Source organism: Podarcis cretensis (genome assembly GCF_951804945.1).
Source record: "Podarcis cretensis genome assembly, chromosome: 7".
In the NCBI taxonomy this organism is placed as follows: domain Eukaryota; kingdom Metazoa; phylum Chordata; class Lepidosauria; order Squamata; family Lacertidae; genus Podarcis; species Podarcis cretensis.
The window spans coordinates 67,737,608-67,765,461 of record NC_137176.1 but is presented as its reverse complement, the minus strand read 5'-3'; the positions used below and the strand labels follow the sequence as shown (position 1 = coordinate 67,765,461).

At 39.1% G+C, this 27,854-nt stretch overlaps 1 protein-coding gene and 1 long non-coding RNA gene across 4 annotated transcripts in view; one reads left to right on the top strand and one right to left on the bottom strand.

Moving 5' to 3' along the window:
* LOC307220226 overlaps positions 1-27,854 on the top strand; it is a 75,267-nt gene that overhangs the window by 29,842 nt on the left and 17,571 nt on the right. The gene's annotated exons all lie outside the window — the stretch shown is intronic.
* TMEM67 (transmembrane protein 67) overlaps positions 1-27,854 on the bottom strand; it is a 33,005-nt gene that overhangs the window by 2,323 nt on the left and 2,828 nt on the right. For 2 of the 3 annotated variants that reach the window (XM_079983905.1, XM_079983904.1), the window contains exons 3-27: positions 27,752-27,845; positions 27,068-27,167; positions 25,121-25,190; positions 24,348-24,422; positions 23,191-23,253; positions 22,733-22,887; positions 22,503-22,611; positions 21,054-21,140; positions 20,190-20,255; positions 18,531-18,690; positions 16,988-17,111; positions 16,158-16,263; positions 14,255-14,311; positions 14,047-14,145; positions 12,124-12,222; positions 11,649-11,735; positions 9,911-10,010; positions 8,866-9,005; positions 7,590-7,730; positions 6,101-6,181; positions 5,210-5,326; positions 4,474-4,590; positions 2,709-2,813; positions 2,066-2,168; positions 375-517 (exon numbers count right to left, since the gene is read on the bottom strand). In XM_079983905.1, coding sequence (XP_079840031.1) covers positions 375-517; positions 2,066-2,168; positions 2,709-2,813; positions 4,474-4,590; positions 5,210-5,326; positions 6,101-6,181; positions 7,590-7,730; positions 8,866-9,005; positions 9,911-10,010; positions 11,649-11,735; positions 12,124-12,222; positions 14,047-14,145; positions 14,255-14,311; positions 16,158-16,263; positions 16,988-17,111; positions 18,531-18,690; positions 20,190-20,255; positions 21,054-21,140; positions 22,503-22,611; positions 22,733-22,887; positions 23,191-23,253; positions 24,348-24,422; positions 25,121-25,190; positions 27,068-27,167; positions 27,752-27,845 — 2,598 coding nt within the window. Of the gene's footprint in view, positions 1-374; positions 537-2,065; positions 2,169-2,708; positions 2,814-4,473; positions 4,591-5,209; positions 5,327-6,100; positions 6,182-7,589; positions 7,731-8,865; positions 9,006-9,910; positions 10,011-11,648; positions 11,736-12,123; positions 12,223-14,046; positions 14,146-14,254; positions 14,312-16,157; positions 16,264-16,987; positions 17,112-18,530; positions 18,691-20,189; positions 20,256-21,053; positions 21,141-22,502; positions 22,612-22,732; positions 22,888-23,190; positions 23,254-24,347; positions 24,423-25,120; positions 25,191-27,067; positions 27,168-27,751; positions 27,846-27,854 lie in introns of those variants that run through there. The other variant, XM_079983906.1, reaches the window with a different exon arrangement.

The following is a 27,854-nucleotide window of genomic DNA, read 5'->3' as shown; positions in this document are numbered from 1 at the left end:
TCCCCTATATACCCTGAAAAGCAGCTCTGGAGGGTTGGGAGATATTTGGGAGCAGCTTGGGAGGTGGTGCTGGTGTGTGTGTATGTGGGGGGGGGGGGACAGTAAAAAACATCTCTCCTACACTGCCTCCAGTAGAAACTTCCACAGCATTGGAGTCCTGTTTTGTTCCAACATGCAGTGTTTACTCTTAGGACTGCAAGTCTGCAGCACCTGTTTTGTTTTTTTAACAGTGCCTAGCAATCTTAGGAATAAATAAACAAACAATTATCTGTTATGCCTAATAATACATTTTGTAGATAACCGAGAATACAAACTACTATATGCTATCATTTAAAAAAAAACATTCTCTACTCCATTCCAATAAAGAGGTTTACCTCTTGTTGCAAATACGTCAGGACAGCTGCTAAAACAAAACTTTGGCTGGCCATATCTACGATGGTGAAAAACAGCATGTCGAAGATGAGAAGTGTGGCTTCATTGCCATAATACAGCACATCACTGAAAGAATGTCCTTCATCTGCAAATAAGGAAACAATCTGTTGAAAAACATGTATAATATCTGCATCAAAAAAGCTGTACAATGGGAGAAAAGCTTCTAGAGAATGGATAAAAACAACAAAAGTAAAACAAGTAAACTGAAACAAAAAGTTAGTCTATCTGCAATAGATACAGTTATTTCATTCCTTTACCGTGAGAGCTGTAACAACTTAATTTTATAAAATGGCTTTGTATTGTATGACATCCCGTTGTGCACAGATGTCCATTAAGTGCTTACTGTTTAAAAATCAGAAGCAGATTACCAAGACTCATTCTGAACAAGAGGCACATTCTTACTGATCTCTCTGAGTATATTTTATTATATAACTTAGAACAACAAAAAAACAACTCCACCTCAAAATCATATGTTTTAAAGATACCAAATCCAGCATGACTAAATCATGAGCTATGCACATAAATTTCAAAATTATAGGACTAAGAATTTAGCAACCAATAAATGCCATCTAAACTTTATGGTGTCATTATCAACTACTGTTATCTGGTAACCCTTAGTTATCTGGCCAGTGTAACTGTCTCAGGAACTTCTACCAGAACATTGCAGAGATTCAAGACCTTTCTGAAAATCAGTATCTATAAAAATACAGTTTGGAGCATCTGGTTTCCATTGCTTTGATAGACTTTATGGACAAAAGTATAGTAGTCCAACCACTCCGGACATCAGCTTTAGCTGCAGCAGAACAAGTACTGAAACTAATGGCTAACACTATGACAAGTGAAACTTCTTTTGTTATGCCTGTCAAGTGCAGTGTTGGAAGGACTACAAAGTTCAAGATGAAACAGGTTCTGTCTAATCAAACACTGTGGGATAAGTCACCTTTGACATCTAAGCGGAAATTTCAAGTCCTGACATCAAGTTGAGAGAGAAGGCTGGGAATGCTGTGGACATAGTGTATTTTGATCTCAGCCATCTTGATCTTGATCTCAGCCAAGGCTGTGACAAAGTCCTCCATTATATTCTTGCAGAAAAGCTAGTAAAATGTGGGCTGAGCGAGGTTACCGTTAGGTGGATTTGTAGCTGGTTGACTGATTGAGCCCAAAGAGTGCTTATTAATAGTTCCTCAAAAGTGACAAGTGGGCTGCTGCAGGATTCTGTCCTGGGCTCCTTGTTGTTCAATGTCTTTATAAATGACTTGGATGAAGGAATGAGGGGATGTGCATCAAATTTGCAGAGGACACCAAATTGGGACTAGATGAGCCACTGGCCTTATCCAGCAGACTCATATATTCTTAGTGAAGCTTTTCTTACATGGATGAATAACGATGTTTTTTCCTATTTCAGATATACCTTCGCTTCTCCTACTATTATGTGGTTCATTTATTTCATTTCTCCTAGGTACTGGAGAATTTAAACTCCATATCGCTTGCTGCATTCGTGGCATGCTTCAGTAGCATTCAAGTGCTTGGTCAAAAAATAAACCACAGAAATTGCTGGGACTCTTGTAGACACAAGCCATTAGGATTCATCTGCTCACCTAACATAAAAATTTAACATCTAGATTGATAATACCATTGTAAAAGATGCTCTTTTCCATTGGTTCCATGAACTCCATTCCAAGGATTTTCTCCAGCAGCAATTTGTCCTTTACAATGTAATCCATCTCCTTATGAACCTATAAGTGGAAAAAAAACCCCAACATTTCATTATAAAAGCACTTCTAAGACACAAACGAAGAAAAGCATTATTTTATTTATTTAGGGATTTATAACTCACCTTTGCACTTCAGAACAAAGAACTAAAGACGGCTAATGTAACAAATTTAAAGCAAACAACAAGAATATAGCAACTTTAGAAATACAACACACATCGAAAGCAGCGGAATAGAAAACTACAAAAAGAAAAAACATTTCAGGGAGAAAGTAAAAAAGAAAAATAAAATAAAAAGGATCAGGCAAAAGACTTTCCAAAAGCAAAGAAACAAAATTTATCAAAAGGCACTGGAAAATCAACAGAGAATAACTAAGGTGATCTTGTATCAACTTGTTTTACAAGTGATCAACTTCTGTGGTGTTGACTGCAGGGCAGTGTACCAGCATCTGCACAGCACAATCTCTACTCTACAGGACCACATGAAAACAGAGGCTAAATCACAACCCCTTAATATCAAAAACATTATTCAATCTTTTTATTAAATGTTAATTGTGATACTTACATGATCAATAAATGAGCCTAGAAATTTATTCATGGTATGATATGCTTTGGTACTCTGCTCAAATGTAGTCGCAGATGAATTCAAAAGTCTAACAGGACCCTGTTTCTGGGGAGAAAAAGAAATACAAATGATTTTAAAATGCACACAGGGTCTCATTTGACATAATGGATGTGTAAAATAGCTGGAAATATCCGACTGCATTCACGCTCAAAGACACTTATGGCTTGCAGCAAAATACTTGATTGAAAGATACCCTTAAGGTTATAGCCCTCTTCAGGTGCTTGATATTTGTGTTAATTTAAAACGCAAGACATACTAGTTCCAGTTGCCATCATGATCAGCCTGCACAAGTTTAAGGACAATCTTTGGAAGCAGTGAACTTCCTGTTCTTCTAGAGGTTTCCCATGTGTTTTGGAATCCTAGAAAATCCAGGCTCGAAAACTCACAGGAGGTCTCTGTGAATACAGGAGGCTCCCTGCTTCAGAAAATTGCCCTTAACATCATATAAGAGTGCACAAAATTCTAAACCATGCACTGTACCCAATAATCCACTGCACCAGAAGATGGTCCTAGTAGAAGAAATTCACAGAAACACACAGCTGAAAATACAGGAAGTACTATCAAAGTCCAGTTGTGATCTCATTTTTTAATGACTGGTGGTATGAATACTTGTTGACTGATTTAAAACATTTCTGTACAACGTTTCATCAAAACTGATTCCTTGATGGAATATAGATAATATTTTTTATAAAACCTAATAAAAGGTAAAGGTAAAGGGACCCCTGACCATTAGGACCAGTCGTGGCCGACTCTGGGGTTGCGGTGCTCATCTCGCTTTACTGGCCGAGGGAGCCGGCGTACAGCTTCCGGGTCATGTGGCCAGCAGGACTAAGCCGCTTCTGGTGAACCAGAGCAGCGCACGGAAACACCGTTTATCTTCCCACCAGAGCGGTACCTATTTATCTACTTGCACTTTGACGTGCTTTCAAACTTCTAGGTTGGCAGGAGTAGGGACCGAGCAATGGGAGCTCACCCCGTCGCGGGGATTCGAACCCGCCGACCTTCTGATCGGCAAGCCCTAGGCTCTGTGGTTTAACCCACAGTGCTACCCGCGTCCCTATAAAACCTAATACAATATAGTAAAACATTCACACTAGAAATTATAATAAAAGACAGCAGATACAATTATAATACAGACTAAGGGGTTGTACAAATTAAAATTCATGGGTAAATAAACTGTAGTTCTGAGGAGGACAACACTTAAGACCAGGAGCTTAGCCAAAAATGTTAAGACATAGGCAGGCTGGTATGTGAAGAGATGACCCCTAAGGTAGTTTGGGCACAAGTCAAGAAAGGCTTTAAAGGTATGTACTAGCACTAGAACAGCATTCTACACCATGTGTCATATCTTCAATTTCAGTTTTTGGTCATCAAGGTTCTGCCACACTTAAAGGACCCAAACACAAAACGATACTCATAGACAAAAGGCTCTGCTGTCCTGGGAGGCCACAGTTCACATGCAAGCATTCCACATACAGATGCACAATGTAAACTTCACTCATATCGTCTATTTTTGTCTGTGTGTGAATGATCCATATGCACAATGCATGGTCAGAAGAATGAAGATGCACTGGCAGTAAAGGATATATAAGATTAAGAAAAATAGATGTGGAAGATTCTATGTCTTCTTGAACTAGAATCCATCTGGACAAGGACATTTTAAACACAGAGGACAGCACAGCAAGTCTGCCAATAATATACATACCCTTGTTAATGTTTCGTGGATCCTGTCATACTGCTGCCTCATCTTGCTTGAAATGGAAATCTGAAAAGTCTGACCATCTGTGTTTGGTAACAAGCCTCTTTGACTACACAGATTTTCCTAAGGAGATGACATAAAGCAGAATTGCTGGAACAACTTGAACAAGGAATGAACTCAAGAATTTATTATCCATTCCGCTGAACCTGAGCAACATCTGCTTTTACCCTTTTGTACTGATAGTTAAGTTATAATAATAATTATTACTGCTGTTCTGCACTAGAAATGCTAATTACAAGCCAGAGAAAAAAGAGAAGAAAAAAGTGAAAAAAGACAAACTTAAAAAAATTAGGGCAAGGATACAAAGGACAAATAAGTTGGGTGTGTAAAAGGGTGGTTTCTATTTGTTTCTCTGAAACATCAATACCCCATTCTGGTGTGATAGATTGTTTATAAAATGAAGAGGAGTTTCAGATGCAGTTGTTGATAAAGCATGGGAGTCAGTTCAAAATTATAAGCAAGAAAAAAATATGAGGGTGTAAAAAGGATTCTAGAAAATGCAACCAATTTTATTGCTTGACCTACTTTTAAATCTCTCTCATCCCCGCCCCCCAAGAGTGGCAACAGTTAAGCACATATTGAAGTACTGTACAATGAAATACAAAATAACTAAAGTTATTGTGCATGGATTCCTGATATATAAGTGAGTTTTGGGATTCCCCTTCCTAGCTGTTTTACATACCGCTTCCCTCTTTAGGTTCATATTCATCTCTTCCATATTGGTATCTGAATGCCCATGCACAGACCGACCGTGAATATAATACCCAAAGCATCTGTGTGACAACAGAAAGACTGAAATCTACAAGGTAAGAAAAATAAAATTTAGCATCTTAAAAGATACAGATTCAAATAGTAATATAACTTTACAGTGTTTCTTTTCAATGGATATGAAGATTCTTTACACAAGAAAGCAAAATTCTGGACAACTAATCTATTTTGCAGTTACTGTTTATGAGTTACGTTCCACCATGATGCAGTTAGTGAGATAAAATATATTTTGAAACTGGGCATATCTTTATTCTAGGCATCTATAAACCCGTGTGTGTACATCTGTGAGAAAGAGGATGTGCTTGTAGATCGTTCACCGCCCCCATTCCTCACTTGACTGGTGGAGTGAGGATGAGAGGTCTGGGTTGATTCTCAAATAACTGTTTAGAATCTGTTGAGCCCTGAGTGTACTAAACTATATATAGTATTGTCTTCTCCTTGTTATACAAGTGAGGAAAACATCAAACCCTGTTGAGATTTCGGCAAAGAACTGGTGGAATAAAGAGCAGCAACTCTGGTTTATTTATTGCTATACTACAGAGGACAAGATGGTTAGACAGCGTTCTCAAAGCTACAAACATGAGTCTGACCAAACTGCGGGAGGCAGAGGAAGATAGGAGTGCCTGGCGTGCTCTGGTCCATGGAGTCACAAAGAGTCGGACATGACTAAATGACTAAACAACAACAACAAATACTATGCTAACTGTTAGAGCAAAACTAACTACATCTTTATAGCATTCTAAAGCGTTAACATACTTCACAGAGAAAGGCACTAATTGGAAGCATAAAATGATCGAATACTTACATTGCTCATACAGCACAAGTCAACAAACTGCCTTATCTTATCTTCTATAAATCTTTCATAGAAGACAGAAAAGTATATCACCTGTAATAAATCAGATTTACTAATGAGTTAAGGACATGCAACTTCAATTTTTCTGCTTTAGGAGCCAGTTTTAAACAGAGTCATAAGAGTACAGTGGTGCCCCGCAAGACGAATGCCTCGCAAGACGGAAAACTTGCTAGACGAAAGGGTTTTCCGTTTTGGAGGTGCTTCGCAAAACGAATTTCCTATGGGCTTGCTTCGCAAGACGAAAATGTCTTGCGAGTTCCTGCGGTTTTTTTTTCCTTCCCCCCCTTTTTCTAAGCTGCTAAGCCGCTTATCTGCTTATCCGATAAGCCGCTAATAGCGCTAATCCGCCAAGCCGTCAATGGGCTTGCTTCGCAAGACGAAAAAACTGCTAGACGAAGAGACTCGCGGAACGGATTAATTTCGTCTTGCGAGGCACCACTGTATAAGCCACGAGCTGCCTGTTATGCCACTGTTTTATAAAGTCCAAGGCATTCTGCCTCCTCCAAAGAAGATGGGGGTAATTTAGAAAAGAAGCAAAAGCTGGGATATAGTGGGTTGATCTCAAATTACTTCAGCCTGGGATGCTGGGCAGTTGTATATGTTTTGTCTGCCCCTATGTTGTTGACCAGGCATAGGCAAACTCGGCCCTCCAGATGTTTTGGGACTACAACTCCCATCATCCCTAGCTAAGAGGGTCAGTGGTCAGGGATGAGGGGAATTGTAGTATCAAAACATTTGGAGGGCAGAGTTTGCCTATGCCTGTTGTTGACTAATGACCTAGAGGTGACTTAGCAATTCTGTTTTTTTGTGCGTTTTTTCCTTTCTTGAGAAATCTGGAAGCTGCACTCTCAGTTGAGCATTCCTGCTGCTGCTCCTTGCCTCCTTTGTTTTTATTCTCTTTCAACTATGTGTGAAAACTGCAAGGAGAGGCCCATTCTTTGTTTTGTCTTCAATAATCTTCCCTTATCTGCAGATTCTGTATGAACTATTTCCAATAGCACATGTATTTCAAATTGCAATTAGATATTTTAAACCACTTTTTTCAAGTATCTTTTGAATTTTCCAACGTTCAAATCCACCAATAGAATTCCAGTGGAAAGTTGATTTTCCACTGTATGTTCATAGGTATGTCACACAGCATGTATGCTCTTTGTACACACACGTGTACAAACAAGTTTTGTTAGAGCAGATCACTAACACCAATTGAGATCTTTTATGCTAATAATTGATGGATGTCAACTTCCACGTTCTTCCCAATGAAAATAGATCTCCAAATAATCACCTCTAAAGAAAAATATAGAAACACACAAATACTTAGTTTGTGCCTTTCCAATGACATCCAATACAACCAGAATTATAATCTTTTAACAACAACAAAATCAACAAAAAATCTGTATAACTTGAAGACAGTTAAATATATAGTGGCAATGGAAAGGTCTACCTGTATTATGGCAATCACTAGCCAAAGGGCAGCAGACACGCCAAATCTCAGAATACGACTCCAAGGAGCTATGTAACTTTCTGGGCTCCTTTTAAGACTGGAAGAAGAATCCATTAAGGCCAGATTTGAAAACCCCACAACCTGAAAGCGTAATTTTGAAAATACCAAAAGATATCTCATTAGTAATCTGCATTAACAAAGATCTTCTAAATTGCTGGACTTACTGTGTTCTGTTATTTTAGTGTATATCTTTGACCATGAGGTATTATTTTATTGATCTATACTTTTATTCAAATAAAAATAATAATTCTACACTTATGGTACAGAAAGACTTGCAATGATGATGCAGATGTAGTGGATTATGCTGGATAAAACCGGAAGAGGATTCTATAAAATCAAAATATAACAATTTCATGAGCTGTACTTTCAGCTCCCTTCCAAAGCCAGCTGAGCCATTGTTAGTTAAGACTTAGCAAAAATTAAAACTAGAACAGGATAATTTTAGCTCCGGAACTTCAAGATTTGACCATTCCAATGAATGAACATTGATTGTAATTCTGCTTTATGATGTCAAGTATTTAGCTGAGCAGCTTGCTTCACTTCCTGCATCATAAATATCACTTGGCAGCCAAGAACCGAATCTACAAAGTATTGTTATGGAAAAGCGAGTCTAAAATGAAGGCAATACTAGTAATAGCTCTGCAGGTTGCACAGAAACAGCATTAACAGAGCTCGTCCTGTTCACGAATAATATATGCACAAGACAATTAGTCCTCACCTGCCTTCTCATTATGTGTGCAGGAGAAAGCATTTGCTAACCATTTAATTCAGCTGGAACAAGTATTTCAGCTGATGCTGCATGATGAATAGATTAAAACTGATGCCTAGTTGTGCCATGCTATTTGTTTTTAAGATACAACTTCTGTGGCTCACATATATACACTAAGTACATAGATAACAGAACTAAACCTGAACTATGGGAGCTCATAATAAAAACAGAAGAAGCACAACAGCACACAATATAACCATTGGGTTGTATCCAACCAAGTTGCCCTGTTAACACACATACTTCCTATAAATCTGCTTGGGAAAGGTTGGGGAACCCCCAGAACAGTTGGGGGATTGTACAGAAAGAGCAGAGGGGAAGTCCTGCTGTGCAGGCAGAAGTCCCTGCACAAATGGGATGACTTCATTGGTTACATCCCATCAGCTTACCCAACTGCTTTAGTTAGAAAGATCAAAAATCAAATGAATGATAATGAAATCTGAAAGTCACCTCTAAGAAGAAGAGAATAGCAAGCACTTGGAAGAGAGGATTTATTTTCCTGATGGTTTGAATTTCATTCCACTCATTTGCTATGAAATACGTTCTCCATATGCTGACAGGTGCAGAAATACTTCTTACGCCATTTTCTCCTGTGGAGAAGCATAGTTCAAACTGTAAAGATCTTAAATGTTATTTCTTTATATCCTGCTTTTCCAGCTTAAATAGCTTCCACATAGCAGCTTGCATCTATTAAAATACATTTTAACACAATATAATAAACAGTAATCTCAAAAGCAAGCTATAATATAAAAATAAATTAAGACAGGAAAACTTAAGGCAGAATAATTAAAAAATATCCCAATCCAAATAATGTAAAAGACCGAGAAAGAAACCGTAAAAAACTTCAAACCATTATCAGTAATTAAAAGCAGATAGGAATAAAAAGGTATTTAATGCCTGCTTGAAAGCAATTAAAAATAGAAGGCCAAACATATATCCCATGGGAGGGGGACACAATAGTGTGTCTGTGAGCAGGGCTTCTGGAGCCAATCTTAGGGCCCCAGCCAGTTTATATAGGTCGTAAATCATTTAGTGCTTTAAAAGGAAGTCATAAGCACAGGAACATGGCCAGTTATTATCGGCAGCACAAGGGGTGGTATCCAATGCAAAAGTTCTTTTAGCACAGGGACTTCAGACTCTGTAAGGAAACTCTCCATTTTCTCCATACACCCCCTAAATGTCTTCTGCAGAGGATGCCAGGGGCACAGGGGCACACTGGGAGAGGAGGCGGGGGGGGGGGGAGAGTTCTGTTGCACAGGTGGAAATCCTTGCGTCAACAGCGCTACTTCGTTAGATGTTGCCCACATTCAAATAAAACAGTATCTTAACTGACTACAGCTGGGACATGGAAATGTTCCTACTTTCTTGGGGCTATTCCACACATTCACGTAGAAAAGGGATGGTAAGCCTGTGGCTATCTGGATATTGCAACTCCCATCACCCCTGGCCACTAACAATGCTGGCTAGGGCTGACAGAAGTTGTAGGAACACATACCTTCAACTGCTTTAAGAACTTTTCCTTTAGGACGCTCCCAGTCAATGAAAAAGATATCTACTGTAAGTTGGGAAACAAGCAGATGCAAAAACTGCAGTGCCTGAGGAAACCATTTAATGAAACAAAAATAAACCTAAATTAGCATTTAGGACAGGAAGACAACTAATTAAAAACAGGAAGTCGGCATTCAGAATTGTACAATTTCTGTTGCAATCCAGAAAACCTGGCTGCAGAAATAGGATAAAAATTCATTCCTGATTAATATTTCCACTTCTTATATCCATCAACAGGAGCTGGCTGCATTAGGATTGGTGGGGGCAACTCAAGATCATGGGTAGTATATTAAAGTGTAGTTTCACTTGAAAAACCTGCTGCTAGTTTGGCAATTTAACTCATCCCTGCTCTGAAACTATCACAAGTTTGTAAACAGGGTCAGTTAAAAATTAGGAACGCTTAACTTCCAAAGGTTGCTGTGAAAGAACATGTGCTTACACCTGTCCCGCTGAAATCTATGGGACTGTCACTGTGCAAATCCTACTCACATGGAGATGCAAGTTCCACTGAGTTCCGTGGGACATAAGATCATTAGAAGACCACTACTGGATCTGACCAAAGGCCTCCTTAGTTCAACATCCCCTAGCTCCAAGGGGCTAACCTGATGCCCATAGTTTGCAGTATAGCTGTGGTTAGACAGTGGCAGTTCTCCCTCTGCAAAAACAGACTGGATATTGGGTTGCATCCAATGTTCTTCCTCTACTCTTCCTGTGCCCTTAAAACATCTGGAGCAGATTTTGAGAGAGCATGGGGTGCTGAAGGGAAGAGGAGAGGAGCCTTTTGTTGCCCAAGTGGAAATCTGCTGCATTAGTGGGACAGCAATGTTGGATACGAAACATTCTATTCCAACTCAAGTTTTATTTCATTTGGAAAAAACATTTTTGTTTAGCTTTAAAACACTGAAAGACAAATGTGCCCTGGCAGTGTCAATAACCCATTATTTCTATATTGTAAGGCAGCAGCTGGGGTGGGGGTATGAATGGGAGAGTGTGGCTTGCAACAGTCCTCCAATGTAGTCCATTGTAAATACTACAGTTTAGAGGCGGGGCTGAGTCTGGCTTGGATTTCTAGTCAAAATTCTGCATACAAGTCCCCTCTCAGGTTCTAGCAAAGGCCAGTCTACTTAATTTGTTTGTATCTGCTGTTAGGTCTCTCTTTTTTAAATCTTTTGCTATTGGAAGACAAATAAAAAAGTGATACCTTACCACTGAAACCATTTTTCTTTTTCCAGAAAACAGCAGAACTGGAGCTTGTGCTAAAAATGCTAACCCTGATATGATTTCTCATTTAGAAGACAAAACTAACCGCAGTATCAGATGGGCAACTTAATTATTAGGGCTCTGCACAAGGCTCCCCCTACCCTTGAGATTTGGGTGACCCTCCGAGGGATAACCTGAGAGACACTCACCCCACCATGGATCCAGTTCCAACATAGTTTGGGGGCAAGGCTTATGTTTAATTAGTTAAAAAAAACCTAATAAAACATTCCTCTTCCAACTGACGAGGGAAGGGATCTGCAGAGAATTTGCTTGCAAAAGAGTTCCCTTTATCAGGAAGTATTGGTACCTCTGCTTAACAGCAAGAGGCTTCTCTGTATCCGACTCATCTGATGCCTGAGTCCCTCTGAACAAGCCGGTTTCTGCTCAGGGCTCAGACAAATCCAGAGCATGGCCCTACTGCTTACCTTAAGAGCAAAAGCACATCCAATGTAAGAAACAAAATTGTCTTCTTGACTTGGTAATGGTAAGAGAACAGAGACATACTGCTGTGCCTGTGGAGTGAAGGGTCTTCATTAAATCAAATAAGCTGTAACTACATGTATGTTGAATCATATCATACAATTTCTACAACTGAATTTAAAATAATGGTTGCTTTTGCTGAAGTTACCAGAGCTTGATGAAAATTAGGATTTGGAGCATTTTTTTTTTTAAAAAAACTAGCTCTATTTACTACTGCATGCACATTTAAAGTTAGAGGAAAAGGTAAAGTATAAAGGACAAATACAGAGAATATTTTACAGGTACAACTTGCCTCAATGGTCTGGTGAGAAAAGCAAAAAAGGAAAACAAAACACACAAACATTTAGATGTCATATCTAACATTTATATGTGCACAATTGTTTATTCATCTTTAAAGAAACACAATACAATGAAACTTACTTTGAAAAATATAAGCCAATATATCCCTGTTCCCACTGAGATGATGAAGAAAACATTTGCAAGGTCGCCAGAGTAGAACAGCAAGAACTTCAGAACTGTCTACAACATCAGAGTACAAATGTGTTAGGTGCAATGACAGAAAGGTGTCCCAACAGAGACAGACAGAAATGCTATTCTTACACAGCGTCGCTACACCTGTATCTAGTAACTTTATGCAGTGATTCAGAAAATGGGGAGGCACTTGACTTTGGAACTGTGTTTAGACAACAGTTACCAACACTTTTTACTGGAGCTTTTGTGCAATGAGCCAATGTGATGCACAGTTATATACTGCTACACTGGCCATGTGGATTTCATCACCTGCAGTAATCCTTCAGTGAACTGAGTCACACCGGCAACTTGCAGGGACAGGCAGAGGTGCTGCTTCAAAAAAAGTTGTCCAGACATGTTCTTAGGTAACAGAACATGGTTATTAACAGAAGAGCTAACTTAAATTTGCTGTGCTCTATCAGTTGATAATTAATCTTCAATTGGAAAATGTTGTTAGCTATAGCCTTAAAAATGAAATAAAAAATCACTCCCTGAAAGACTCTGCATAGTCTCTTTTTATAAAAGCAACCACTATCAAATAAAAAGAGGAGCGGCTAAAGAATAATACAATTATTCTTCATTTGTTTTGAATTCCAAGGATGATCTGCAGCCATCACTTCATTGTTATAACAGTAAGACAAAGAAAGTCAGGATTTTCCATGTCATCCTGATATGTGTAAGCATCATGAACAAGTAGTATGGATCCAGTGCCCAACTATTTATTTCCATAAGCCACCAATATAGCAGATCTTCATTAGCAGAGGACTCAACCTTCCCTGACCCACCGGACCTACTTGGTTATCCCTGACTGAACCCTTCTACTATTACGATTATGATTTTAATTTATTACCTGCACGTCACCCTACAGATCCAGGGCAGATTACAACAATTTATAATACAACATTAAAAACAGTTTAGAACAGCTTACAATCACAAAAAGACTAGAAGGTAAAAGCTTGAAGGTCGGGTTCAGTGTTTTTGGCTCAGGCTCCCATTTTGTGCTTCTTAGCTTTTCTTTCCTCCTAGCCTACCTCTAGCCTGGGGGAGCTCCGGAAGTCAAACTGCATGCAGAAAGCCCCAGAATTTATTCCCTCCGGGTAAGACTGGGAAAGACTCTGGTCTCAAACCCTGGGAAGCTGCTGCCATTTAGAATAACAATATTGACCAAGAGGGACTGATTTGACAAAAGACAGATTTCTGTGGTCCATTACTCCCCACTTGTCAGTCTCTGCTTCCTTAGACTATCTGCAACTTTGGCTTCATTGATCTCTGGCTCTCCTTCATACAACTTACTATGATGTGACCATCTTTCTGGTTCACAACCCTGGCTTTTTCTGGCAATAAACTGTTTCCTAGTGGGTCTCCTTCCACATTTCACCAAAACCCTCCATGATCATGATCTGTAAAGATTCTCAGGGGTTCAAACCAGATACTCGGGCCGTATAACAGCCATATTCTCCCAACATCTCCCTAGATCTATTTACCCAAGTTAAACCCCAGTATCTACTCTGATGCTTTTCTCAACATGAGACATGAAAGGCACAGAAGAAGACCTACGATCGGAAACATATATCCAGCAACAGTTGATATGGTGTAGTATAGTGGTTAAGTGTGTGTACTACTTAAGTCCTCAGTCATTAACACCCTAGGATTTAATTAACCTTTGCCCTCCCCATCCACTATATAGGAATAATAATAATGACCAATTTACAAAAATTGTAAAGATTACTGGGGTTATGTACATGAAGAACTTTGGATACCTCCAAACTGATATAAAGCTGTAAATATTATGTGTAAAAAGTATTATCTGCTAGGATTCCCGATCGTTCATACCTGTAGGTCAATCATGGGGCTCCCTATACGCCTCTTCCAGCCAGCTGTCTTGAGAAGGGACCATAGAACTGCCAAGCCACCCAAAACACCTAGAGCTATCTGCAGGAAAAGATAAATAAATCAAGAGTTATGCTTCTGCTGCATTTTGTACAGAAATCGGCAAGCATACAATAAAGGAATTAACATTTGATGAGGAGAGAAAACTTACATCAGTCTGAATGCGAGCCTCCGACTGGTTCATTTCATAGTTGACTGAGAAGGAAACCTGAAGAGTGAAACAATTCCATTAACACTGCAATAAATCATTCTATCCTGAATGCCACATTTCATGCTGCATTAAATTACAATACATAAAAAATAAATAAGTAAAACAGAATGTTAAGTTAAGGGTCGCTAATTCAATGTGTTGAGCACTTTTAAAAGTTTTGGCACAAGAATTTGATGGCATAAAATCATGAAAAGAGGGAGAATTGCATTAAGAAAAGCTGTGGTTGCATAGCTTTTCCAGTAGAAACCATGAATTTTACTGAAGGGAATGAATAACACAGTCATCGACAACAGAGATACTAGCTTTGCATGAAAATTGCCTGCAATTGTATGAAATTCTTTTTAACCAAGGAATGAATATAGCGTTGGAAATACCTGCCAATATCTACGGTCTACATACAGAATTTTATCTGGGATCTGGAAGATACTACAACAGATCACTTATGCCAATACTCAGTAAGTGAACTTTGCAAAACCTGTAGCTAGTTTGGTTTGCGAATTATGGAGTTAATTTGCTTCCTAATGCCAACATTAACTGGCAGGTATTCACTTCAGGAGGCATTAAAAGTATGGATTTCAGGTAGTCTGACTTGCAGAGGGAATTAAGATTGAAGTGTATTTTCTTGATGTTTGGTTTGTTTGTGGATTGGGATATAAGAAACAGGGTAGCCTAGAGAGATAGAGAGGTGGCTCCCAGGAAGATCTGAAGAATTTCAAGCTCTCTACCAGAATTTTAGCCAGCAGGAAACCTATTAGATAAAATTAGCTTGATGTGTTCATCTTGTTTTAATTATCCTTTTGCTCTTTTGGGATTGATTTGTGTGCTTGCAACCATTCAGAAGATAATTTTTTTACCTAAGAATAATCTTCTTGTTAAGTAAGCTTTTAAATTTGGTTCATAAAGCCATGTGGTCTCTGTGTGTCTATGATGCCACGCTACCTAAAGATGATGTCGTCAAGACCCAGGAAAGCTTTGGGCTGTTTGGTAGAGGCAGCCACTGGTAGCAGTGAAACCAGGGTGTAGCTGGGGACATGTGACACCACTGCTCAAGTCTATCTAGCAATCACTGCTCCTGCAATGAGTAACTGCTGGTTGCAATTATATGGCTGAGCTTTTATTATTATTTTTGGCAGTTTTTAACCTATTTGGGGGGAAATAAAACAAAAAACAAAAATACACAACACTTCCGATATAGGCTGCCATACAACTGGGTTTCCCTGGACATTTCAAGTGATTTTCGAAAATTCCACCCAGATGCCATTTTTGAAGGGTGAATCCCAGCTATGTCCAGGAAATTCTGGATGCAGCCCTATTTAGGAACCAAGAAGTAAGAGGAGGAGAGGACATGCACATGAGAATGTAAGAAAAACCTCCTGAATCAGGCCAAATATAGTCATGCAGCCGGTCCTCACAGGCCAATCAGATGCCCATGGGAAGCCCAAATGCAGGACGTGAGTATAACAGCACTCTCCCAACCTGTGGTTCACAGCAAGTGGTATCCCGTCGCGGGGATTCGAACTGCCGACCTTCTGATTGGCAAGTCCTGGGCTCTGTGGTTTAACCCACAGCGCCACCCGCGTCCCTAGGGTACAAGAAGGAAGGGCTTATTTTTATTCAGTATATTCTTACACTTTTAAAAACATGCCCGATTTTGCTGTTAATTTAAAATGTGAAATCTGTACCGTTATGGCCCTTTTATTTTTGCTAGTTTGTAAATAGTGTTCATTATTCGATTCCTTGGCATTATGTACCTCACCTATACCATTTTTGATTGATTGACCGAGTTACTGTTGAATGATGCCAGGGAAATTCAAGTAATTGCTGGAGCTACATAGGAACTCACCACCACATTCTCAGCACCGGGATTCTGAACCAGAACATCACTGTACGCAATTGTAATCAGAGGGGGATAAATGGCTCCTCTCTGAGTGTTAGGCACAAGACGAATACTGCAGAAATATACACAACACAATGTTAACAAGGAAATAAAAGGAGATGAGAAATTAGACACTAAACAAAAACCCAGATCTCTGATCAATAAAACTTTATTTTAACAATGGTTATAATAATCAACTGTGATGTACATAGACAAAGTCAAAATTTAAATTAATTTTAGTCTGCCTTACTGTAAAAGAACTGTTGATTTTCTGCAATGAACCATATACAGTACAGTGGTACCTCAGGTTACATACGCTTCAGGATACATACGCTTCAGGTTACAGACTCTACTAATACAGAAATATTACCTCGGGTTAAGAACTTTGCTTCAGGATGAGAACAGAAATCGTGCTCTGGTGGCGCGGCAGCAGCAGGAGGCCCCATTAGTTAAAGTGGTGCTTCAGGTTAAGAACAGTTTCAGGTTAAGAACGGACCTTCAGAACGAATTAAGTATTTAACCCGAGGTACCACTGTACACAGAATGGGTTTTCTTTTAAATTGTCTTCCACTCCCAAAGCGGCAAGATGCCATTAAATTTTAAAAGTACATTAGTTCTGAGCCAACACATGCAGGATTGCATTGTTAGTATGCTAAGTGCCTTGCAAAATTTATTAAATCTTTTCTCACAACAAATAAGGTAAACAATGATAACAAGTAAATTATAAGTAAATCATGGTAATGTCAAATTTATAATTGGGACGCTATAGCTGGTAGTATTTTGTCATATGATCTCACCTTATTGTTATTTCACTAGCAATTCTGATTATTCTTGGCTGGTTTCCTAAGTCATTTTCTTGTCCACTTAAAGTATCCACCAGAAACATTCGACGTGTCAAAAGCCAATTGTTCATATTGCTACCTTTTTAAAAAACAACAACGTAAAATTAAATTTTCAAAGTAAAAAACTTAAATATAGAACAGTAGCAGTGTAATGAAGAAAAAATGAAACATGCTTTAAAAAATATTAACATGTGAAAATGATAAGTAGTAAAGAAACTAGGGCAAGTAAATTTTCAGAGAGAAATGAACATTTCTTTGTTTTCAGATGCAGGTTTACTATGTCATGCTTCTAACTCAACAGGGAAAGCTATAATAAGAATGATCTAAAATTCTGACTCTCATTTCAAAATCAACAACCTCTTCATATAAACTACATTTCAAATTCTCCTTGAAATCAATGAACTTGTTTGGACATAACACTAAACTATGGTGTAACATTATGTGAATGAGCCTTAGGATTGTGTGCCTCCCCCCATTCTTCCTCTGGTGAGGCCATGAGAAAATTAGACAAACTGTGGTTAGCTTTAACTATGGTTTACTGAAACTATCAATTTAAAGCAGTGGTTCATGAAGCTGGCTTCTTTAAAAAAGTAGTTTAGAGTTCACATGCAACAGTAAATTGCAGTTACCGTATTTTTCGCTCCATAAGACGCACTTTTTCCCTCCTAAAAAGTAAGGGGAAATGTGTGTGCGTCTTATGGAGCGAATGCAGGGGGGAGGCAGGCAGGAAAAGCCCCCAAGAGCCGCACACAAGTTCTGCGCGGCTCTTGCGGGCTTTTCCCCAGGAGGGAGAAGGGACTGACGCGGCCAGTCAGTCCCTTCTCCCTCCACGCAGCCAGCCAGTCCCTTCTCCCTACTCCTGCACAAGGCTTCTTTAGCCTTGCACAGCCTCTCCGTCTGGAGGGGTTGCACACGGCTAAAGAGGAAGCCAAGACAGCGAGTGGGATGGATCCGGGCTTCCCCTGGCAGCCCCGAGAAGCTCTGGGAGAATATTTTTTTTCTTGATTTCCCCCTCTAAAAACTAGGTGCGCCTTATGGTCCGGTGCACCTTATGGAGCGAAAAATACTGTAACTCAGAAGTGAAAGCTTATTTTTAGTGCTGCACTGGAAGAGAGGGGAACCTGAGGATTCTTCATGTAATACTAAAGTTAAGATTATTGCCACCCAGCACTCACTCTCTCTTTCGTTAGATCACCACCACCACACTTCCTTTTGTAAGATTATGGGGAGCAACAAAGAATGTTGCTTGGCTCTGGTATCACCAATTGTCAACATGCATTACAATGAACTGCAGTCCTCAGGAGAAAAAGGGTTTGTGACTTTGCCACATTATGTTCAAACAAGGTGACGGTTTACAAAAGAAGACTTGTGTGATATTACATCACAAATATAATTACAGACACAGTGAAACAATATGTTGCCAAAAAACTAGAATTATTGTATGTAACAGAATGTATATAATCTAAACTCACTGAAACTAGAGACTGAATGTTCTTACCTCGGTTCACAAACATTTCATTATACTGAAGATTTAAGTTTAACACTGGCACTGCCCAAAGGTACTGTTGTCCATCTTCTTCATCATAATATTCAAGGAACACATCATAAAATATAGGATTAGAATAATCCTTTAGAATTTTGGAAACCGATATTGTGCACTGTAGAAAAAGATCATAAAGGTAAAATGAACTAGAATAAAATATGTATCTTCACTGTTCCAATAAAATCCCTGAAAAACTCAGAAGCTGCAAATTGGTCCCCTGAAATTCTTAATAAAGTCTACCCTTTCACAGAATGAAAAGTATACATATGCAATTGCTTTCTAGTGACCGTACAGAGAAATGATTCAATCTGCATCAAAATTTATGTTTCAGAGCAGAGTATCAGACTTGAAAAGTAGCTGCATTTCTCCTCTTAAGAATGTAAGAAGAGCGCTGCTGGGTTAAACTGATGATTTAACTAGGGCAGTATATTGTTTCCCCACAGTGGCCAATAAGATTTCCATGAGGTGCCCACAAGCTGGGCTTGAGGGTAAATAGCCCTCTGTTGCTTTTATTCCCCAGCAACCAGTATTCACAGAAAAGCTGCCTCTGAGCCTGGAGGTATGATATGTCCATCCTAACTAGTAATCACTAAAAGCTTTCTTCTCAAAGAATTTGCCTAATCCCCTTTTAAAGTCTTCCAGGTTGGGAGCCATCACTACATCTCGCAGTAATGCATTTAATAGTTTAATAGTTTCACTGTTGCTGGAGGAGACTCTTGAGAGTCCCATGGACTGCAAGAAGAACAAACCTATCCATTCTTAAGGAAATCAGCCCTGAGTGCTCACTGGAAGGACAGATTGTGAAGCTGAGGCTCCAATACTTTGGCCACTTCATGAGAAGAGAGGACTCCCTAGAAAAGACCCTGATGTTGGGAAAGATGGAGGGCACAAGGAGAAGGGGACGACAGATGACGAGATGGTTGGATGGTGTTCTTGAAGCTATCAGCATGAGTTTGACCAAACTGCGGGTGGCAGTGGAAGACAGGAGTGCCTGGCATGCTCTGGTCCATGGGGTCACGAAGAGTCGGACACGACTAAACAACAACACAGTTTCACTATGGGCTCTGCGAAGTACTTTCTTTTTACCTGTCTGGAATTTCCCAACATTCAACTTCATTAGGTGACCCATGATTCTAGTATATGAGAGTAAGAGAAAAGCTTCTATCTACTTTCTCGATACAGTGCATTCTTTCATGAGCCTTGATCACGTTCCTCCTGCCCCTAACTGCATTGTTTTTCATTTAAAGCTCTAATGTTGTAACCTTCCCTTGCAGGGGAATGGCACCCGCCCCCAATCTTTTTGGTTGTCCTTTTCTGCACCTTCTCCAGTTTGCATGAACATACAGTGGTACCTCAGGTTAAGTACTTAATTCGTTCCGGAGGTCCGTTCTTAACCTGAAACTGTTCTTAACCTGAAGCACCACTTTAGCTAATGGGGCTTCCTGCTGCTGCCGTGCCGCCGGAGCCCGATTTCTGTTCTTATCCTGAAGCAAAGTTCTTAACCTGAAGCACTATTTCTGGGTTAGCAGAGTGTGTAACCTGAAGCATATGTAACCTGAAGCGTATGTAACCCAAGGTACCACTGTATTTAATATTGTTTTAAATTACTCTTACTTTTTGTTGATAAGTTGTCCCAAAAATGTAAGCAGCATTCAGTTTAGTTAGCGTATCTGGGCAAAGCTGCAGTTTTAAAAAAATATAATAATCAAGCATTTGACATAATTTAGTGCAGTCTTTACATACCTACTACCCCCTCGAAGAAACACAAAACACAAACTGCTGCATTTATAAATTTTTAATAAAAGGTAAACATAAGCTTTAAAAGTAACAGAATAAATATTGTGACAGTAGCTGGTCCTTTAAAACCCAACTTTGCTTCTTTCACATTCCACCAAAGCAAATTAAGCTTTCAAACATTTCAGAAATAATCTCTCAGGACAGGCAGGTCGAACTATGCCATATGTGGATGAGAAAAAAGAAATAGCCTTAGCCACCTCAGCTCCCTCTGCTAACTTAATATATAAATGATGAATAAAAGCAAACAAGTAGTGTAAAACATGAACAGAACACTTGCAGAGAATGAAAAAAATGATGATTAATAATCAAAGTGCCCTCTATTCAGTGTCTCTGGGCAGCACATGGGGCTCCAATGCATATTCAAAACTCTGTGTGAGCACGAACTGTCAAATTCACTTCAATAGCAGAGTCTATGTACACAAAGTTTCTCCAGACATTGAAGTAACAAGCCAGATCGAGCTTAGTTGGATCTCTGCATGTTCATTAGAACCATGCACACATTGGACTGAGCCATTTCCTCCCTCTTTGCTGACCAACATATTTACAAACTGTGAGGCCATAGAAAAAAGAGATATACTAAATACTAGATGCTCTGAAATGATGTGTCCATTCTTTCCCTCATTTGGTTCATGGCTCTAAATTTAATCCATGATGTATCATAAATAACAAACACAAGCTTACCTGCAAAACACCACCTTCTAAATACTGCCATTTAAGAAAATTTCCTCCTGCATCATATGAAGCAGCAATAAACTGCAATTTTATATTCTGTAAATGAAGATAAAAGTGCCTTTTAAAAACAGGTTTTATGTTTTAGACATTTCTTACACCACACATGAAACAAAATTAAAATATTATTAGCATTTCACTTCCTCTTCTACAATTTTGCCAAAGAAATTTAGATACCAAATGTAAATCTCCTGCTTTACCAGGTAGCTGCATAGCTGCATTATATAATACACACAATACTATGCAAATGTGAAAGGTTAGTTTGTTGTTCTCAAACTATTGTGGGGAACTAAGTCCATATTTTAACAAAAACTTATCAATGAAATGAAAGCTGAATTTTGTATAATAAACCAAACCCCCAAGATGTTCCTAAAGTGTATAATACAACTGCTTCTTGTTTGGTCTAGAAATTAACAATCATTTCAGAGTTACTTTATAGTTATATACAACATATAACCATCATTTGGTTATCAACCTGTCTGCAAGCCCTGCTTCCTGTTAACTACTAGCTGAGCAGCTGTGCATAAACTCAGTAATAAAGTGCTTGAAGAGAATTCAACTTATTTGGGTAAAGTAAAAGATCGGTTTGGCTGGGAAAAGAGTCAAGGAAATCAAACCTAGCAGGTATGCCAGTGTAACGTAGAATCAAACTCTCCAAAACATTAGAGCTGAAATTACATACATTTTGGTCACTTCATGTATATTGCCCTGACCCCCCAATCTTTCTGATTTTATGACTGATACTTAAAGTAGTTTATATTGCAAAAGTGCAATCATTTACATGTCTGCTCAGAATTAAGCCTCTCTGAACTAAATTGTACTTACTGCCAGATGAATGTAGCACGGGTGGGGAATGTCTCACCCATGAGCCAAATTGGGCCCACTAGGCCAGTCATTTGGGGCCATCCATGACCACCTATTGCTCACCTGATGCCATGTCCGAGTAGGTAAAGTTGTGGCTGCCAAGGAACAATCAGAAGCATACACATGTGCTTTTTACTGTTGCTTAGCAACTGGACTTGCATTTGCCACTGTTCAAATTTAGTGCTGAATGCTAGTCTCAGTGGAGCAGAACCAATCTTTGTGGGGCTTGCATTTGGCACCAAATGTATATTGTGCCAAACGCAAGTCCTTTTGCTAAGGAATGATCCAGTCATCTAGACCAATGTAGTTAATCACCCCTGGAGTAGAGCAGAGGTTGGGAATATTTTCTGGCCAGAGGCCCAGATCTTTCTTTGGTCTGCAGGTTACCCACCCTTGGAGTAGAAGACTGCAGCCTCAATTACAAGGAACGCATTAAAATTCGGAGGAAAACTGGCAACCTGTGCAATCCCATCATAACTGAATCACACGAAGAATAAACCCGACTCAAAGTATTTTTATTAAAAAATGGTAACTTACTTTGTTTGTTCCTTTAAAAGTGAAACTAGCAGGAAACTGGGTTGTGTCAAGAACCTGTGATGCTAATCCTGGCTGGTCACCATAGTATAGCCATGGAAGGTTCTGTCTCCTGCAAACAGTTATATGATGTTTGTTACAACTATTAATTTCTAGAATATCTATCTATCTATCTATCTATCTATCTATCTATCTATCTATCTATCTATAAATGAATAGCAAATGCCACATACCAAAATGATATGGAATGAACAGTACCAAGTCCAGCAGTATTTGCAAAAACATACTGAAAAAGACCACATGCATCTGTGCTGCCAGAGCTCAAACTATTCATGTTCATCACACACATATTTCCAAGTGTTTGGCAAGATGTAAGGTTGGAGTACAGCTGCAAGGAGATAAGCCAATGACAATTATTACAAGATTGTAAAGATACTTTAAAACTGAAAATATCATCTTAGAATACCATTTCTGGTATTTTTTTTTTAATGCTTTGAGAAGTTTTAAGTAACACTGGGAAGAGGCATTCTGCAGCACATTTTACACTTTTACACTGTTTCAAAGCACCAGGGAAAACTGCAACCAGGTTTCAATACACAGATTATCCATGGAATCCCAAAATAATAAACTATGTGTATTAGTAATACTTATCAATAATCCTGTTGAAAGAGGAAAAACCTTCAAAGCTTACCCAGCAAGCCGCTGCTGACGCTTGTAGGTTTTTTGAAAACCATGCTGATATCAAGGTGATGCCCTATAAATAAGACCAGAAAGTCAAACTGGTTACAGCAAATTGTTTTGGTTCAAGGTAGAAGAGCAGGTCCTCACCTCATAGTGGCTTGTGCTCTCTTTTTAATGCTACTGTTGTTGTGGGAGGATTGAACTGCCATGGATACCAGAAACTTTATTCTGCTTTTGGAGTAATATGCTGCTAGTGGGTAGTAAGTGCTTCTGTAAATATTTATAGGAGTTGTATTATTTATTTTATTGTATTTATATCCCATTGTTTTCTCCAAGGAGCTCAGTGTTGTACATGCTTCTCCCCAGTGCGTTTTTTTCTAGAAACATAAGTGCCGGTACTCACCATGAAGTTGTTACAGTAAGTGCTACACTTTTTAACACCCCCCAACACACACACCAGGTGCTGGTACAGCATACCCTTGAATACCCCCTGAAAAAAAGCACTGGTTCTCCCCCTCCTCACTTAATCCCACAGTAACCCTGTGTGGTAGGTTAGGCTGAGAGGCAGTGACTGGCCCAATGTCACCCAGTGAGCTTTAGAGAAAATGTGTGCATGGGAACCCTGGTCTTGCAGGTCCTACTCTGACATTCTAACCACTATACCACACTGGCTCTCATATATGTTTTGCAATACAAAACAGGTATCTGTTAGATAAGGAGCACAATAAAAGGGGGATAAACAATGAATAAAAAACAGCTATTTGCTTAATGCAATGAATTATATTGTTAGATTAGCCAATTTTTGGAATAATATATAAACTTGATTATTTGTTTATTTATTGCATTGCATATTGCTGTTTTGATATAAATTGTTTTATTGAATTGTTCTTTATACTAACATAGTGTGGATACATTTGGCATGCAGTAATGCTTCTGAATATCAGCTGGTGGACACCACAGGAGGGAGAATGCTCTTGTGCGCGACTCCTCCATGAGGGTTTAGTCTTATGCTCTTATATCTATGATGTACTTATATTTTTGCATTGATTGATTTATTTCTATTGTTGCTGGATGTATGTGCTCGTTTTAAGTGTAAATGTGTCACCTTGAATGTCTGCAAACGCTCTGTGACCGCATGCAAACAAAATGATTATTATTATGACTTACTAGCTTTCCAAAGCGTACTGTTGCAATTCCCTTTGGGGGGTAATTCCCAGTACTCCTGAAGCATAAACCTCCTGTCTGAAAAGATATTTTTTTAAAAAATCAAATTATGTAAATATCTACTTTTAAAGACAGAGGCTTAGAATTAGAATAGCTTTGTCACAAATGGAAAGAGGCATGAATCCAGTTAGGCAAGCAGAATCCCACTTGCACAATGGGCCTTTTCTGTGTCCTTCCCTTACTGCAGTACCATGACATAGCACCTTTTGAGGGTCAGGGGATCTGGGATGTGATGACAGGGAAGGTAGCTTACATGAGCAAACCCCCCACTGTGGGATATAACTCATACTGCTTCTCCTACATACTGTCCTATTATTTTGTTGGCATCTGTCTCAAGGAACAAGGCAGCACACCTCTGAGAGCAAAGTCAAATCACTGCAGAATCAAACCGCCCACTGTAGCTGCAGAGACTGGTAACTCTTGACTGCTGCCTCTTGCATGGTTTTTGCTGTGTTAGCAGCACCAGTGACCTCACCTGGGGTGCACGCCTGAGCAGTGAGGTGCTGGGCTGCCCAGAAAACAAGACTCCCGCTTGACCTCGTTTATGTGGTCCAAAGGAAAGCAGAGCAATGCATGTGGCACCAACCTGGCTGCAGGAGTTGCAGGAAGGAGGCATACAAGACACCATCCAACTGTCTTAGGGACCCCACTCCAGATTTGTGTAGGGGTTATTTCCTTAGCCTTTCCTTCTCCCAAAGATGTCCTATTATACTTACTAAAATATTGGGCTCAGAACAGCTACATGACTTGTTTACACTGATGAATGTTGGTTCACATCTTATACACCTAAAAAGATAAAAATAGAATGTGAAGGCATTCCTTGAAGGCATTTCATACCTTATAGTTTAGTAATCCTTTATAATGAAATAACATCACACAGGCAACACCAGAGAACAGACTTGCCGCATTTGTGAAAACCAGACTGTACCATTTGTTCTATCAGGTGGACATATCTAACAGTTCAGAGTATCCAACTCAGATATGCTTGTGAGAGATAAGTAGAGTTATGGAAGACAAAAATGCTGCAAAAAATGATATCACTGTGTCTTGTTCCTCCCATTATGAAACTCACTATGTGATGTAATAGGATCACACTATGGATTTTCTCATGCTAGCTTCATAAGCATTGGAGGCTGCTGCTGGGTAAACTAGCAGAATGATGTATTGATTTCCCTCAGTGAGTTTCACCTGATGCTACAGATGAGATGTGGCATAGATGTGGGAATGCTATTTTTGCCTGATACCTAGCATTTTCTATAATGTCTTGTTCTCCTCATAGAAATACCTTCAAGTGGCAGCTATAGGTTTACACATATTTTTCAGCACTGAAAAAGTAGCAAAAACATACTGAGGTTTTTTCAATAATGCACATGTTTAGGAGGATGTTGAGTTGAACTTTCTCTTCCACCTATACAGAAAAAACTACTGCCCTTATATTCCAGAATCAGCTTCCTTTTGCATGCTATCAGTAATTTCTTGAAAATGGATCTTTTTGGACATATCACTGCCAGCTTTCTAAACTACAATATAGAAAGCTAGGAACAAGTGTTGGGTTTGAGCCTCCTTGCTTCAGTTTTCCATTGGCTTCCTCTAGTGCTCCAGTTCTGGTATTTTCAAGCCAGTTCCCCATTATGGGACTTTCCCCCCTCTCCTCCCACTGTGCCCTCTGAAATTGGCTGGTTGGGGGTCCCTCAAGAGAACCCCTGAAATAGTGTACAGGTAAAATGCTTGTGCAGCTAGAACATTTGTCATATCACAACACTGAATTCTATCAGTTCACTAACCAAGTTTAAATCCTTTTTAGAAACCTGACATAAAACTGAGGTTCCCCATTTCAGCTGTAATGGGGAACTGTGCTTTAAAGCATTGGTCTTCAACCAATGAGTAAGAACCCACTACTGGATTGCAACCCAGCCTAAAGTGGGTAACACCAGCAGGGAAATATATGGTTAAAAAACTAATAAGCTGCTTGTGTTAAAGGCAGGTCCTAAATCTAAAAATATTGCAGGAAACTGCTATAAGGAGACAAAGACTGGAGCACCAAAGCCAACATATGTTAGAAGGAGGAAGAAGGGCAAACCACACAGACCTGACATTTAGTTAAACTATGACTTATAAAGCTGAATATGTATCCGATCTGATTCCATTTTTCTTTTAAACATGGGAGCGCTTCAGAAAGTTTGAAATTACAGGTTGTATGCAATGCTGTTCAGCTCACAGAGCAGCATTCTACTTGCACAATGGAACTTCCTCCTCCTCTCCCCTGCAGCCCCCTTCCAAGTCTGCTCCGAAAGAGTTGGTGGGCTCTGTGAAATGGATTTTGTGGTGCATGGGGAGATGAGGGTAAGACTGCATGCATGGAATGTTACTTGGGTAATATTGCATACAACCAGACTTTTTTTTCTGGGGGAATGCATTCCCCTAAACATTTTGTGAATCTAAGGTTGGCCTCATTGAGGGGCAGTATTTCAATATGAGTAGGAAAATGAGAGTACCCCTAAACATTTTTTTTAGAAAAAAAGCACTGCATACAATCGTATTCCTGCAACTTTTTGCAAATTTGTATCAATTGCACTTCCAGTTTTGTATATTTGTGCATGAATAAAAGAATAAATCAACAACCCCTTCTCCCAAAGCAAGTCTTCAATAAAAAGAATACTTACATGTTATTTAATGCATTTGAAGTAGCAAATGACTTCCCTTTCCCATCACATTGAACACATAATGCATCTGCCAACAATGCACCATTGGTGTCTCTTTCCACTAAGTAAAAAGAGAATATGAACACATATAGTAACATGGCACATAGGTTCATATAATATCTATATGTGATTTTAGTTAAGAAGCCCATAGTAGAATAGCTGCAAAAACTACCTTCAAATGCAGCATAGTATTTGATATTGGGTGGGTGAAAAGACTAATATATTTTTATTACTTTCTTAAGACAGAAATCAAACATATAGTATTGTATCCAATCTTTTCATCCCATGAATAGAAGGACCCTTTCTGAGGCTGTGTATGCATCATACATTTTAAGCATATGACTTTCCGCATCCTGAATCTTGAGAACTATAGTTTGTTAAGGGTGCTGAGAACTGTAACTTGGTGATGGGTAAACTACAGTTCCTATGATTCTTTTGGGGACATAATGTACTTTAAATGTATGGTGTGTACACAGCCTTGGTGTGCAACTCTCTTAAGTGCACAACTCTCTTTCCATGTATTGAAGCTCTTTCCATTCATGGACTTAAAATATTAGGTACAACCCACAAAAATATTCAGTACTGCTTCCTCTGCTGGAGAAATCAAATATTTTAACACAATGAACAGCTTCATAGAATTCTTACCCAATATCTCATTAACAGGGCATTTACATTTTCCTTCACTAGTTAAGCCTTTAGGACAAGTAATGCAGTCCCATCCATCTTGAGTAACTCCACTCTAAAAAAA